The sequence below is a fragment of the Oxyura jamaicensis genome, chromosome 9 (assembly GCF_011077185.1).
Source record: "Oxyura jamaicensis isolate SHBP4307 breed ruddy duck chromosome 9, BPBGC_Ojam_1.0, whole genome shotgun sequence".
Classification (NCBI taxonomy): Eukaryota; Metazoa; Chordata; class Aves; order Anseriformes; family Anatidae; genus Oxyura; species Oxyura jamaicensis.
Window position 1 is genome coordinate 12,036,336 of NC_048901.1, and position 14,757 is coordinate 12,051,092.

The 14,757-nt window shown below is 39.9% G+C and overlaps 1 protein-coding gene across 1 annotated transcript in view; it reads right to left on the bottom strand.

The window, feature by feature from the left end:
* The window catches only part of ARHGEF4 (Rho guanine nucleotide exchange factor 4), a 199,582-nt gene that overhangs the window by 165,418 nt on the left and 19,407 nt on the right, over window positions 1-14,757 (bottom strand). The window contains 1 exon segment of the mRNA XM_035334173.1: window positions 8,637-8,717. Coding sequence (XP_035190064.1) covers window positions 8,637-8,717 — 81 coding nt within the window.

Here is a 14,757-nt window from a genome sequence, read left to right on the forward strand (position 1 = left end):
ATGTTAATGTTCTCATGCCAGTAAAGACAAATATCCTTTATTAAAAAGGACATTTAATATGGCGTAGTGAAATCATCACTCATATCCCCAGACTCATATTTTGAAATGCTGCAGTTGGAAACAACAAGCTCGAGCAATGAAGACTTTATCTGTCACATTGACCTGGGCGGTAAGGGACACACTGCAGGCCAGGCAGCCATCACTAACTGCCTGAGCAAGATGACTTATGCGACCAAACAGGTCTTCTAATTTCTGAATGATCATGTCAGACACTTTCATCTGCTGTGTAATTACTTATTTTCCCTTAGGCAGTTCATTTGGTTCCCATTATCATAAAACTATACCTCTTGATGCAGCCTAACATGTTGGTTCAAGTACTCTTCGAATCCTCCTGAATTTCCCGCCTGTAATGTAAGTTTTCTGTCTTCATAAAAGGTAAGAGATTCTGGACTTATAATGAGAAACTGCACTCTGGGGAGCTGAGATGGTTATTTCTGTGCTTTACCACAGCCTCAGCTCTCAGCTCAGTAAACATTTGGACTGCTAAGCCAGAAATCTCCATGTATCGACACTGGCCACCATCACCCAAGAAAATCCCATTGCTGACACACATCAGCAAACAGCAACTAAGTTAGAACTTCTCAGGCTATAGTTTACATGACAGGGCAGATGAAGAGCTTGTTTTAATTATGAGCTTCTACAGAAAAATAATAAAATCTGAGCAGAAACAGCCATGTATCTAACTCTGAAAGGAAGCTACCAATGTGTTCAGTAAAGGCACCCAGCACGGATTTGTCTCACCACATGCACTGGGAGTTGCTGGTGATGCCACAGGCAGAAGGAATGTCACTGCTGTCACCACATGCTGAGTCCCATAGGCAGATGAAAGTAGTTTTGCTCCAGTTTGACACCTTTATTCAAGATTGTGCCCAGATTGTGAAAAACAGCAGACTTGCTATGAATCTTAAAAAGTCAATTTAGAGCTTGTTAGGTCTCCAAGATACTCTTCTAAACCAGAAGCACAGGTAACTTGAAATCAGATGCCTGGTAACTTAGTCCAATAGGGAGCTATTGGTATGGTTTTAGACAACTGCCTGACGCTACTGGAATAAAGAAGAAACAGGCCTTTGGGGAGATCTGATAAGAAAGGGAATAAGAATACTTTCTAATTAGTTGATAGATGCTGGTTAGGACAATGATACTATTTCAAGGGCTCGTGGCATTCAGATTTCTAATCTAGTAATTTTATTGTGTGTGGCAGAGGCAGAGTACCTCATGGAGAAGTTTGTCTGGAGCAGAAGCTCTGGAAATGATTCCAGAAACGGACAGTGCACACACAGCAGAGAAATTTCCATAAGCTACTGTGTCCCTCTCTGATGAGATCCCACAGCTGATCACTGGGGAGTGAGAAAGTCGAGAGCTTTCTTCCCAAGCAGATGACATCACAAGGTTAGTTATCTGAGATGGGGCTAGTTCTTCAGACAAGAACTACATCAAAACCAAGAAAAACAAAGTACTTCTACTCGTTGTACTCCTTTGATTAGCATAAAAATGTTGTTCTTTTTAACCAATATGTCTTCAACCAAGGAGTTAGCATTGTATGCTTTCACTTGTAGCAGAAATAATTGGATTGTGTATACACAGACAATGGCTACACAATGCCCAATAGTATTAGTCACCACTGGAAACCCCATGTGTTGCTCTGCCTTTACCCACAGCTTTTTCTGGAAACTCCCCATACGCAAATGGTCCAACAAAGATGACAAAGAATCAAATTAAAATAAGAAGGTATGCATCTCTTTCCTAGCAAGGCATGGCACTTGACAGGAGTAAAAGACGCGCAGTTACTAGCATTAATTCCTCTTGGCAACTTACTAGTAGCTGTTATGCACGTTGTGACCTTGTACTTGAGTCATAATGCAGATGGCAAATAGTAACACCTCAATGGGCAGGTGTCAAAAGCCCCCAGAATCACTTTAACTTGAATATTTTGGAATCCTGAATTAGTCACACAGGAGAACAGTCTCGAGCAAGCCTCATTAGTTGCTTGCACAACTGCAATGCACCTGGTTCACTGCAAATGACTGAGATAGGAGAAAGGAAGATGAGAACCGTAACAGAAGCTGCTGCAGGCTGGAACTGCCATGTGCAGGGAGAAGGGAGGATGAAGTTCATAGACTACCAGCCTAGCTTGCTCCTGTTGCCATAATTTCTTCAGTTCTGCATTCAAGATCAAAGAAACAAATTTGTGAAACAAAAATAAAGCTCTGTTAGTGATTGCATTAATGCAGATACAGCTGCAGAACTGATACAGCACTAGACCATCTGTTGGGATCTCTTTCTCAGGCAACAAAACCTATTCATCTTTGAGCTGTTCCAAGTCACTGTCACACATTTAATATGTGATCCAAGAAATAACTCTGTGTATTAGCACTGCTGCTGGTATTAATTAAATTCATGTCTAAGAATTCAAACTTTTCCACTGATCAGTACCACAAGACTTGTAATACATTTCTTGATAGCAGACACATAGTTGCCCCAGAACATCTCTCACACAATGTCTTTATATACTCAGCTTTTGCAGCTCAGGAATTTTGTTAGTGTTGCCTTCTGTTATTGTCCCTTGCATTTTACTCAGATTGTAAATTGTCATTGTATTCTTAATTCTGCCCATTGAGGTCCAACAGATATTTGCACTTGTTTAGTGCCAAGCACAAAATGACACACCTCCATCTGGCATTCGCTGCCCTTCCAGTTATTCCCATTGTTGAGTGTTATGTGGATTATTTCCCATTTGGTAAGGTATTGTTAGGTTTGGAAGAACAGAAAAGGGATGCCTATGATGTAGCACTCCCTGACTATTCACAGTAAGATCTCTTCTTACATACATCTGACACACCTGGGATAGCAACTTTTCACATTCATCATGGGTCAAGTTCTACCTCTCAGACACTGGCCAAATACCCAGGCTTGTCACATTGACTTTAAGAGAAGGATAAAATCCTGCCAAAGGGAGCACAACTGCCAGGAAAGAAAATGTTCACTGATAGATGCACAAACTTGGCTAATTACAAGTTTAACCTCCCCTCCAAAACTTGAAAGCTTTTAAAGCTTTCCTCACCACTTTGAACAGAGACAATTCTTACACCTAAAGAGCCAGAAACATTGGTTCATCCTTCTGGATACTACGCAATTCCAACTGTTTGCTCACACTTTAATGGCAAGACAGAATTAGACATGATTCATGTTCACTATTATGTTCTGTTACCACCACACTGAATAACCTCACCAGAAAAGCCCAAATGCCAACATGTCACTGCTTTGAGCCACCTGACCTGATGTTAAGCTTCTCTTTGGTACAATTTGAAGACTAAGGGCAGCAAAGGAAAGTTACTAGATCCCAATAAAAGAATGGAATGAAGATAGGTCAGATCCAGTCCTACCAGGTGAAACACTTTACCAGCCTTGCTTCCCCATGCCATCATTCCTCACAACTACAGTAAACATCCAGTTTTTGCAAAAGAAAAGCAACTAGTCAAGCCAGCTCACTTTAAATCGTACCAAGGTCCTCCAACAAAATGCAGCCAGTGGTATGCTTACCAAGAGGTGCCATAATTCTGTTTAAAACAACAAGGAGGAATTTGAGGAGGGATTCAAGTAACTACCATATCTGCTCTTTGAGGTAAACAGTTCTACAATAAGGGTGGATTCCAGCACAGGAGAGAAAAAAAAAAAAAAAACTACCAACAATGCAGCTTGTGTTGGAAGACATCAGGAATAACTCAGGGAAAAGGTTTGTAACAATAAAGACAAAAAAAAAAAAAATGTTTTCCAATAAAACCCTTCACTTTTCAGCTTCCCGAAAGAACTGCAATAAATACATTGTAATTCTAATATCTTCTTAGAGCAATTTTCCATGACAAGAAATGGAAAATCTGAGAAAAGCTGACAGTGAGATGAAAGTAAAATTGTTACTTGTCTCTAGACAGGAAAACAGGATCTGGATGATCTAATCAATGGAGAAAGTCAAAAATGCAGAGCATTATATACGTGAATGAACTAACATGTGCCAGGGTGCTTTGTGAATATAGCCCAAGGAACCGAGACACAAATGCCAGTAAAAATACTGTGTGATGAGGCCCTCAAGCTAAACATCCCAAACAGAGCCAAGCTTAGAAGATTTGTTGAATTTTATTTTTGCCAAACACTGCTATTGAATGTTTTAGATCCCTTTGAGAGTTCAAGGCATAAGAAAAAGAAATTCAAGCACATTATTCCCTGAAGAATAGTTTTAAAATATACAGTAACTGGACAAGTCTTACACAGTGTGTGTATAAGACAATGTCTATATTTTGGCTTGCATTTGCCTATGCACTAACGTAGTGCCATGGACCTGCAAGTTCCAGTTTGCACACACCCACTGCCTGCTGTGACTATTACTTCTCCTTGTGTTGACCGCACCAGATCTATCTTGCAAGAGAAATCACACAAAAATCTCTTTCCAATCAGCTTTCCAAAGGAGGAAAGATGAAGATGAGAAAATGCTGCCCCAAAAGTTGCAGTTCAAGCAAGAAATTGAAATGTTTCAAGCTAGGAAGAAGTCACTGCATCCCAATCTTAATGTTGTTGTGTATGCCTGGCATTAGTAATTCAACTGAAAGCCAGCTTGATTGTCTCTGATTTTGCAGTAAATCAGGGCAGGACACAAACCATTCTTATGAGTCATTAAAGGTTAGCTAGTTTAATGGGCTCTCTTTGGTTCTCCACAAACCATTTCTTTCCTACCAAGTATGATATAGTCTAAAAAATGTTCTCAGAAAACACACATGCTTGCAGAAAATACCAAATCAGAAGACCTGGTTTGCTCAGGCTCTCAGCTATATACCAAACCACGATGGAAACAGCACTCCCTCTGTCTTACAGGATATGTCATTCCTTATGCCCTTTCAGTCCTTGCTGTTTAATCACTGAGCTTCAAAGCACATGTACTAAAGCTCAGGTGAGTCACCAACAACAAGAAAAACAAGATTAAGCCTGTCATATCCCATCTGCCCCATGCACACAAAACCAGTTGCACAGCTCCAGGACAGTGAAACCCATAGACTGTCATGGAAAGAAGCCAAGTTCGTTTTTGCCATATTCTCCATTTGCCATCTTTTCTTCAATGCAAATCTTACGTTAACAGTATTTCCGCACTTTTTTCCTACCTATGCTATGTGCTGTTAGGAAAATCTCACCCCAACAATCTTTTCTACAAATGGAAGTTCATTAGGGTTTATGCTTCTGCAGACAGTGTTGATATATCAGGAAAGCAGCATGCTGCTTCATGTCTTGACAATACTATGCCAACTATTGAAGTATTATTTTATTGAAGTTGTACTCAAAAGTTCTTCTACCAACCATTGTGCTGAACTACTGTACAGTAAAAAATAGTCTTTCATATGATTGACCTCACTCACTGAGGATTAAATGAATTCTAGATACATCCATTTCAACTGAAAAACTGATTCTGGTTGCAAATTGACCAAGGTCATACACCTAGAAAAACAGTGGTGTTACCTAACTGTCATTAAATTAACTACCTTCCAATCATATAATGCTAGGATACCTTCCTCAGCTAAACAGATCCATTTTAGCTGTGGACAACTTTTTCCTTGTTCTAAATCTGCTAACTTGTTTGGAAACTTCAAGCAACTACATCTCCACGTAGATGACATCTCTAAGTAAGTAACTCAGTACACCTATTTTCTAATGCAATATTAGAGCAGCAGTAAAGCTGTCTGTATTACGCATTTCTATACCACAGCATAGCTTTTTCTAAGCTTTTTATTTTCCTAACTGTAGTTCAAACCACACAGAAGACTGATTTGCCTCCATTTAAACTCTGTGCTAGCCTTATCTCAAGTAAGAGAACTTGTGCTTCTACTTCCAGGGATCCCAGGTTTTGTAATTAATATCCACTTGAACACAACCAGTAAGAAAATGAGGATTGAAAAATAATATAACTTCCTCCATGACCTCTTCTGTATCACATGAGTCTATGTGGTACATCTCATCTTTGTCAGCAGCTATTTCCTGAAGCCCATGCCTCCTGTTCCCTGCAAATCAATGAAAGGGATATCAGGCTATCTTTTATGGTTTCAGCAAACAAAATTTTATATGCTTCCACTGATAATAACCATTACCCCATTATTGCTTGCTTAGAGAGCCCTAAATGTAAATGAAGGCATAGTTTCTATATAAATCCTAATTTTGGTAAACCATAAATATCCAGGGTAGGTTTGAGTTAATAACTAATGTCTTTTTGTGAGGAGAGGAATCTGTAGAGACTAAAAGTATCAGCCAAAATTTTCAAACACAAATACTAAGTACAGGGTTTGAAATCTATACCAAGAGGCTGAACATTTCAGCTGTCACTTCACAGTTTGTCTATAGTACCCTATTTTCAAACAGGGGCCAGAACTCATAAAATGTTTAGAATTCAAACATGATGTGCAGCTCTTATCAGAAACACGGCATTCTTTGGATATCAGAAGTATCAAACATTCCCTTTGAGCTCAAGGGATTCTTAATGCTGTTTGCAAGACCTGAACTTGCTTTTAAGTCAGTCACCTTTCTAAACCGGTAAAGGAAGTGAGCTGTAGCTGTTCAGCTGTTGTGAACACTGTCGTCCTCATCTTCCCAAACAGTTACTATACTTTTTCAATAGGCTCCCATGTTAAAAGCAAACAGAGGAGACTTCATTATATGTAAAACATCACATTTTCAAGACTGTCCATAAGCAGACAGCTCACTTTCAGCTGGAAGCCTTCTATAACTGGTTTCACATACACACAAGCTTGTTTTACTACTTAATTTTCTAGGGAGCAAGCAGAAACATTTAATATCCAGGATGTCTGAAGAATGGTGTTCTCTCAGACAGGAACTCTATGAAACCAGTTTTACCATTCTGTCTTTTCAAAGGCAAGCATGTACAGGGTGTTGTCTGATGTTCTTCTTAGAAGAACACAGGGAAGGGGATAGATTTATGTATCTGTAGCATGAAATTCCAGGGATTGGAATGGCAGAATATTTCACACATATTAAACTGCCAGAGAAAATTGCATGCTGTTTAAATTAAGAGGCTGCATTTTAATCACTTTACATAGGTACCTGCTAGAAAAGGCCATAAGGGGCAAACAAGCCACAGATAGCAGTGACTTGCAAACTTTCCTCTTAACGTTACTTGGAATTAAGCAGTTAGGTTTCTTTTTCATTTTAAAATGTGTTCTAAATTGGGCTTCTCCTCAACTTACATCTCCCCTCAAGACTGCCACACAGAACCACACACAAGCACACAGAGCAATTTCCCTTACATAATGAGGCAATTTTAGTTACAGAGGAAAAGTGCAACAGCGTGATGTGTGAACTGCTCCATGTACCAGCTTGGGAAGGAAGGGAACCTCCCAGAAAGGAATTTCACTGGCCAGATGCTTTCACAGTCTCACTTGCATCACCACTTTTATTGCATTTTTTTTTCTATAAAGTTCATGTATTTTAAATTAGAAGAACAATATATTAAGATGTTCTTGTAAATCACTTTTATAGCTAGGAAGCCTGGCTCAAGTTTATATGAAATGCTTTTGGCAGCAGATAGACAAAAGCCAGATTAGGGGAAGCAGAAAAGATGCACATATGGAAACTGAGGTAGTTTAAGACTTTGGGAAGAATGCAGATGTGATAAAGAAGAAAGAGAGAAGATGCAAGATGGTAGACTCTATAATAAGCTTTTGAGTAGAGGAACTGTGCAAAATGACTGAGCAGACACAAACTGTATTGTATCTGTTCCACCTCCCTCCCACCTCCACCCCCAAGGTCCTAACCACTGAAGAGTAATGTTCTCTTGTGATCCTTTATTACAACATGTAGAGTAGAACAGTTTCAATGGGAAGGCACAAGAACATTCCTACCAGCTGTTCAACACGTGGTTGAGCTATGAGGGGTGAGAGTATTCTTCCAAAGAGTGAGAAATATGGGTTTTAGCACTCACAGGAAGGAAATAAATGAAAGGCCAGCATCTGTGTCCTGACTGAGTATTCCAACTACTGAGCTACTGCAGAAAGGTGAAACCAACATCAGTTGCCTTACACTATATTCAGAGCCCACACCCATAATATATTGACCAGATAAAGCACCTCAGGTGAGATGAACAGAGGACATTACTTGTTTTCAAGTTCCACTATATACCGAGGAACTGGGGAACTTACTGAGTTCTCCCAGTTGTACAGTAACTGAGCAGAAGTTCTGAGGAAAGGGTTCAGGGGTTGCAATAAGGACAGGGAGATCACTCACCACTTGTCACATGTCCCCCTTTTCCTTTGAGGAGGAGGAGTGAGAGAACAGCTCTGGTAGAGTTTAGCTGCCCTGCAGGGTAAGACCACCACAAGACTGTGTTGAAATTGATGGTGGTTTTTTTTTTTTTCTGCACATTTTCTTGCAATGCTCAAAAGTTCCCCCCCATTAAGTAAGCTGGATTTTGTTTTAACCTGGTAGAACAGAGTTCATTAGTTCCAGTCCCTGTAGATAAAAGGGTCTCTCTGACTGTACTGTGAATGAGAAAGCATGTCCCAGCTCAAATTCATGAAGGGTCTCTTCACCTGGATGTGGAGCTGCCTCGTCTCAGAAGTACTCTCCTCTGCTTCTCCAGCAGTCCTTATTACAGCACTTCCATGACACTCCTTTGAAGAGATGTAAGATGAAGAAGAAAAAAGTCAATGGGCACTTCAGCTTTAGGAAACAAGGAGCTATCAGTACAGTTGCTTTTCAGTTCACCTGCCCACAAATAATAATAATAATAATAATAATAATAATAAATTCTCAAGGTAAGTAAAAATTACACATATGAAATAGGGTTAAAGGAAGATCACTCTGGTTGCAAGATCAAGCTTTCAAATATTAAGAATTACCAGAATTAAGATTACCCTTGTGACCCTAAAGCAGTTCTCTTAAGTATTACAATACAGTCTTCAGTCTTTAATTATGTAACTCAAAGGGTTTTCCAGAAGTATATATCCAGAAGTTCCAAGCTGCATTCAACAAAGGAACGGATAAATCTCACTTAGTATTCATGCACTTAGCTTTATCATCATTGTTCAGTGTACAAAGTAGATGGAAGAACCATGTTAGGCACCAAAATGTCTCCATAGCCTTGTGTGTTATGGAAAACTGAAGGCATGCTGGCAGGAAAGAAAAGCACAGACCTTGCTCCCATGCCAGCAGACAGCCCTTGCATAAATTGCAGCTTCTTTAGGGCACCACTAAAGGTTTCCAGAAAGACAGAGGTTTCTGCTGTTTATAGCTCTGGTGACTGAGAGGAACTCGCTTCCGTACTAGTGCAGGCATTCTCCTGCATGCCTTAGAGCATGCAGTCCTTCTCTTATTTTATCCCCCTACTCTTTCCATATCCTATCTGTCCTCAGCCTGTAGTCACAAGTGAAGGATCAAGGGTATGTAAATGTGAAGTTCCCAGTCAAACCCTGAAAAGAAGCTAACAAGGGGCAGAATGCCTTTAGCTCCTAACATCCCCCACTCAGTTTGATGCAGTCTTAATTAAAACTTTGGAAATAACTATAAGCATTCAGCTTTGACATCAGTGACATCTCTGGAGGGAGAGAAAGAGATAATAAGTAATGTTTCACTGTTTATTGTGGGAGTTGAATACAGCAGGTGGCTTCATCTGGCTGGAGGAGAAAGTCTGAATGTCTGGTCTATCATGGAAAATGACTTCTGTGAGCATCTGATGAGGTTGAAAGTCATAGATTTGTGTTCTCAACCCCCAGGCTTGTATTGTGGTGATGTCCTCTTGGTTTGCTTACGCAATATGACTGTTTACAACATTAAACAGGAAAACATTAAATTAAAATTTCAATTGCAAGCGTCATCAAGCTCCAGCTCCCCTGAAGTCCCATTTATTTCCACAGGAAGCATTACTGTTAGTGCCTTAGAGACCTCAATGACTTTGGCTGAATTCAGCCTCAACACAAGTTAAAGGAACAAATCTCTCTCCCCAGAGCAACTAACAGTATACATAAGAGAAAGTGAAAGAAACTATGAAAGAGAGAAAAAACGAAAAGCAAGAAACACAACTAGACTGATGTTAGTCACTATGGGATGGTTGGAGCTGCTACATCTATGTTTAAAAACACTGAACTCTTATCTCTGTCTTAGGTGATTATCTGAAACTTGTAATGAAAACACCTCACAATAGGGAGTATGAGATACACTAGAGCAGATGGATCCCACGTCTGGGAACTGATTTCCTACTAGACCTTTATTAAAACCAGAAGAATTGGCATCAAATTATGCGCTGTCTCATCTTGAGCCAGGCCAGGCCACCACACTCCTTTTGCCAGCTGCCCTCTGGTGGAAGGAGGTTCTGCAGAACAGCCGAACAGGGGAAACTCGTGCTGTGCAGAGGCAAGGTGAAGGCCACAGGTGGGTTCCACATTTCTGCCATCCTTCACTGGAAAGCCAGGCTTCGGTTACAGGTGGACCACTTGTGAGTAAGCCAGGAGGGACTAAACTAGGAGGAACTGACCCTGAGCAGGTATCCCCGGCCCAGAGGCAGGAGAGCTTTGCCAGGCTGAGATTGAGTGGTAGAGGACAGCCCTGTAGCATAGCACCTCTATATGTGGTTGCCCAGTTTCTGAAAAGTGGGTAGACAGCACTTGCTGCATTTGTGTCCAGGTCTTCTAAAACTCTGAGCAGAAGCAATGCTTGCAAAGCTTTAAAGCAAGGTGTCCATGTTAATCAGAAAGGGGCACTCTAGTTGCAATTATTGAATTGTGAGAGCTTTGATTTCTTCTTACTGCCTTTTCTTTTGAGTCTGGCTGTATGCTGGTACTATTTCATCTTCAGAGAGACGAATTTTTAGCTGTTCTGTAGTGTTTGTAGTACTTACTGTATTAACTCATCTTGCCAGCAGATGGATATCTGGATAATATTCCATCTCAAAAGCATGTGAATATCATCAGATAATTTGAAAATATTTTTGTAATTGAGGGAGTCAGATAGAGTGCTTAAAGCTAAATGAGCGTCTTTGATCCTGATCCTGAAGCATTGTCCAGGAGTTGCAGTTCCCTAGATATCACACTTCTAACCCCTCTTTGTAGAAGAAATACAAGATAATAAATGTTTTCATAACTTCTTGGTATAGTAAGATATTTCAATCCAAACTGTACAACCTCAACTTGTTTCCCTGAAGAACCTACGCAAAAAATATTGACTCACATAAAGGAAATGAAGGACAACGTAAGCATTTAGGGACCTGAGTATTAGACGATATAATAATGATCACACAGACCTAAATAACTATGCTGAATACAGTGTCTGTGATTTTTTTTCCCATGTCAGGACTGAGTTCACAGAATTCCTAAGTGTAACAATTTCTTTCTTTTTTTTTTAATTTCCAAGAATTAAAACCTGGGAATATTCCAAGGCAAAAAGTAGCCAATAATGTAGTCTAGACATGGTGGGAAATGCAGTTATAATACTTAATTTTCAACAGAATACAGGTCTTCTGCTGAAGCATATTTGAAAGTGTGAGAAAAGTTCAATATGATTTAAAATGCGCCTACTGAGAATAACTCTGAACTACAAATGACAAGGAAGACAGTGAGAAAAAATAAATACTTCACTAAGGCAGAGTAAGTCAGAGGCTTACATAAGAGCCAGAGAACCTGGGGAAAGAGGACATCTTTTATTACACAGGTAATAAAAAGTGCAAAAGAGAAAGCTGAATCATGAATAGATGGAAACTGATGAAATTAGCAACTGTGAAATGACAGAGACTGAAGGCCTTGTTGCAACAAGAAGCAATCATGATTATGAAGATAAAACAGCCTTCTGAGTAGCTATTTATAAAGAACTGATATAGAAATTAGAAGAAACTTGGCTACCAATTTGTCGGCTTAATTTCTTTTATCCATGGGTGTTAGAAGACAAAAAGATAAATTCAATGTAGTCACAAACATTTTTGAAAAGACATGGGAAAGTCCACACAACTACGAGAGCCTGTACTATATTGAATACATATGCCTGACATTCATCTTAAGTAGAGTAATAGAGTAAATAGGAAGAAAGGAAATGTCTAAAGCATAGAACCACAAGCAAAGCATGCTTACAAAGAACACAATTTATTAGACAAGGACAATGGGGATATTCACACGACTGAAAAATTAACATATGAAAAGGAAAGGCATTTGTAGTGTAAGTATTTCTATGCTACTTAATATATGACTTCATGAAACCTACCATTACCAATCAAAGTTGGATCTGATGCACAAATATGTGAGATCAAAACACAATAAACTAAGGTTTGTGATACAGAGTAAATATTAAGGAGATATCTTGAAAAGACTTCTTCACTTACATCAAAATCTCCTCTGTATATTCCATCATTTAAATTATGATTATAGGATAAGACTCCAATTGATTAAAAAAAAAAATAACAAAATACAGAGAATAAGTTTTAAAATATTTTATGCCACTCTTGAATTCAGTTAAATGGTTAAACCCTAATTATCACCCTAGGGGCTCAGGTTATCATTCACTGTTACCTTGGAAAATACGACATTTTCAAATGTAGACAGGCTTTGGGTGAAAGAATGCCACTATATTAGTCAAAATTCTATATATTCTTCTAGTGAAGATAAGGGGATGACTTGTCTAGTTATATTGCAAGCATTAGCTGTAAATACAGCTGGGTCTGCCAAGTTGGAAATTCTGCAACATGGAGGTTGTGGAGGAATCAACTTGCACACTACCACCTCAACTAGCATGTGGGTCTGCAAGGAGAACTCCACTGGGGGACAGCAGAGCAGCCAGGAGGTAACTTAGGGCTGGGGAACTGAGCTTTCTCCTGTTGAACTGGTAGAAACTGGAACCCAAAGAGACTATGAACTGTCTTCAAGAAGACTGTCTTCTGGTAATGCATTTGTGGCATCTATATGGCAGAGATACTTAACAGGTCATTGCATCATGCAAACTCTTGTGTTATCCTGGCTCTGATACATGGCTCTGTATTTTAACAATTTCTTTCATCCCCTAATCATACTGTATCTTGAAAGTACATATCTTTCTTTCCATCTCTTCCATTTTATCACTATTTTGGAACTCCTTTTCTGCTTTCTGGACTGTGCTTGAGGGCTGGAACACAGCTGAAACTGATATTCTGTGTTATGAACCTTGCAATTCATGCTAATTTCAGTAGTCACAGTTAACTGGTGAATTAAATATTCCTGTTAGTCTCGTGTGGAAAAAATGGCACTATCTACACCTGTTGTTTATTGAGGTGCTGTCTCCAGGTATATCTTGCAAGAGAAAAACATTTTTTTTCCTTTAGTGATAGAAAGGTTTCCATGTTAGTTATGTGAGTTTATAAGTTCATATACCAACTTGACAATAACAGAGTTCTCACTTCTTTCACAGGATCCCTCACAACTGTGAGGGAAATACTCTGGGCAAGCATTACACACGCATCTATCTATATTTAGGTGCCAATCAGTTTCCCAGCAGAAAAACTGACTTCCCCTATGTGGGATGCATGGTGCCACACTAGAAGGCATACCAAAGAAAACCCGAGGTGTCTATACAATGCTTTGCAGGCAGGTGGAAAACTCCTGCACACCGCCAGCTGCACAGCTGTGCTGTCCTGGCTACTCGGCGTGGTGCTGTGCCCAGCCCTAGGAACCAGCTGCCCTGCGAAAGCACCCTCTGAGGCCATAGCAACAATCCTAGCATCATTAAGGTAGGAGAAGACCTCCAAGATCATCTAGTCCAACCGTCAGATCTTACAGTGTGCCCAGCACAGGAGGCTCGCTGCACTCGCAGCCTCCCAGCAGCCCACAGATGCAGCTTCGCTGCGCTCCACGCAACCCAGAAGGAGGCACACGCCTCCTGCGAGGATTACTATAAATTGTGAGCTCACACAGCTTCCCTCACGTGGCATGGGAATGAATGTAAATTAGCCCTTTCATTCCAAATGTTTCCATACTGACCTCTGTTTCCCCACTGACACGGAGGAAGGTTTGGTTAAATTCAGAAGTTCCTGTCTATGCCAGGAACCAACTACAGATAAACAGCGAGACACTTAGTCCCATGGGGTCTCCATCCATCACCTCTCAACTTAATGGTAACAAAAACATATAAATCTGATGCTGATGCCTCTGCTAAATAGTCACAGCAATGAGCACTGATTCATGTGCAGTCTCTCCCACATGAGAGCATGTGTCAGGACTCCATAATAAGGCTTTTTTATGAACACTTGCTCCTCTCAGACACTGCCTCTTCCCATATATTAAGCATGAATAACCAAAGAACACGGCTGGAAATTTAGACTCTCTGGCTCACGTGCAACTGCACTGACTTACATTTTTAGTATGCATCGATTGCTCTGGGTCAATCGATCTAAACATATCTTTAGATCTCTTGAGATTTAAAACAAACATGGAAGTTTATCAGGGAAGAAGTAAATCCTACACTTGCCTGCCATGTCTTCTACCTGACTGGAGGTGAAATGAGGATGTTCACACTTGGTTCTGCCAAGAGCTTTACAACTACTTTATGATTGAATGGCTTATATTTAATGGCTTTTATTATTTCAATTATTTTGTTGGTGTTATATGGAAATGTTTCAAGCAAGCTGTCCCCAGTCATTGACGCAACACTTCCTAAGTCTATATGAATAATTTTAACACATCAACATATAGTAAGCAAAAT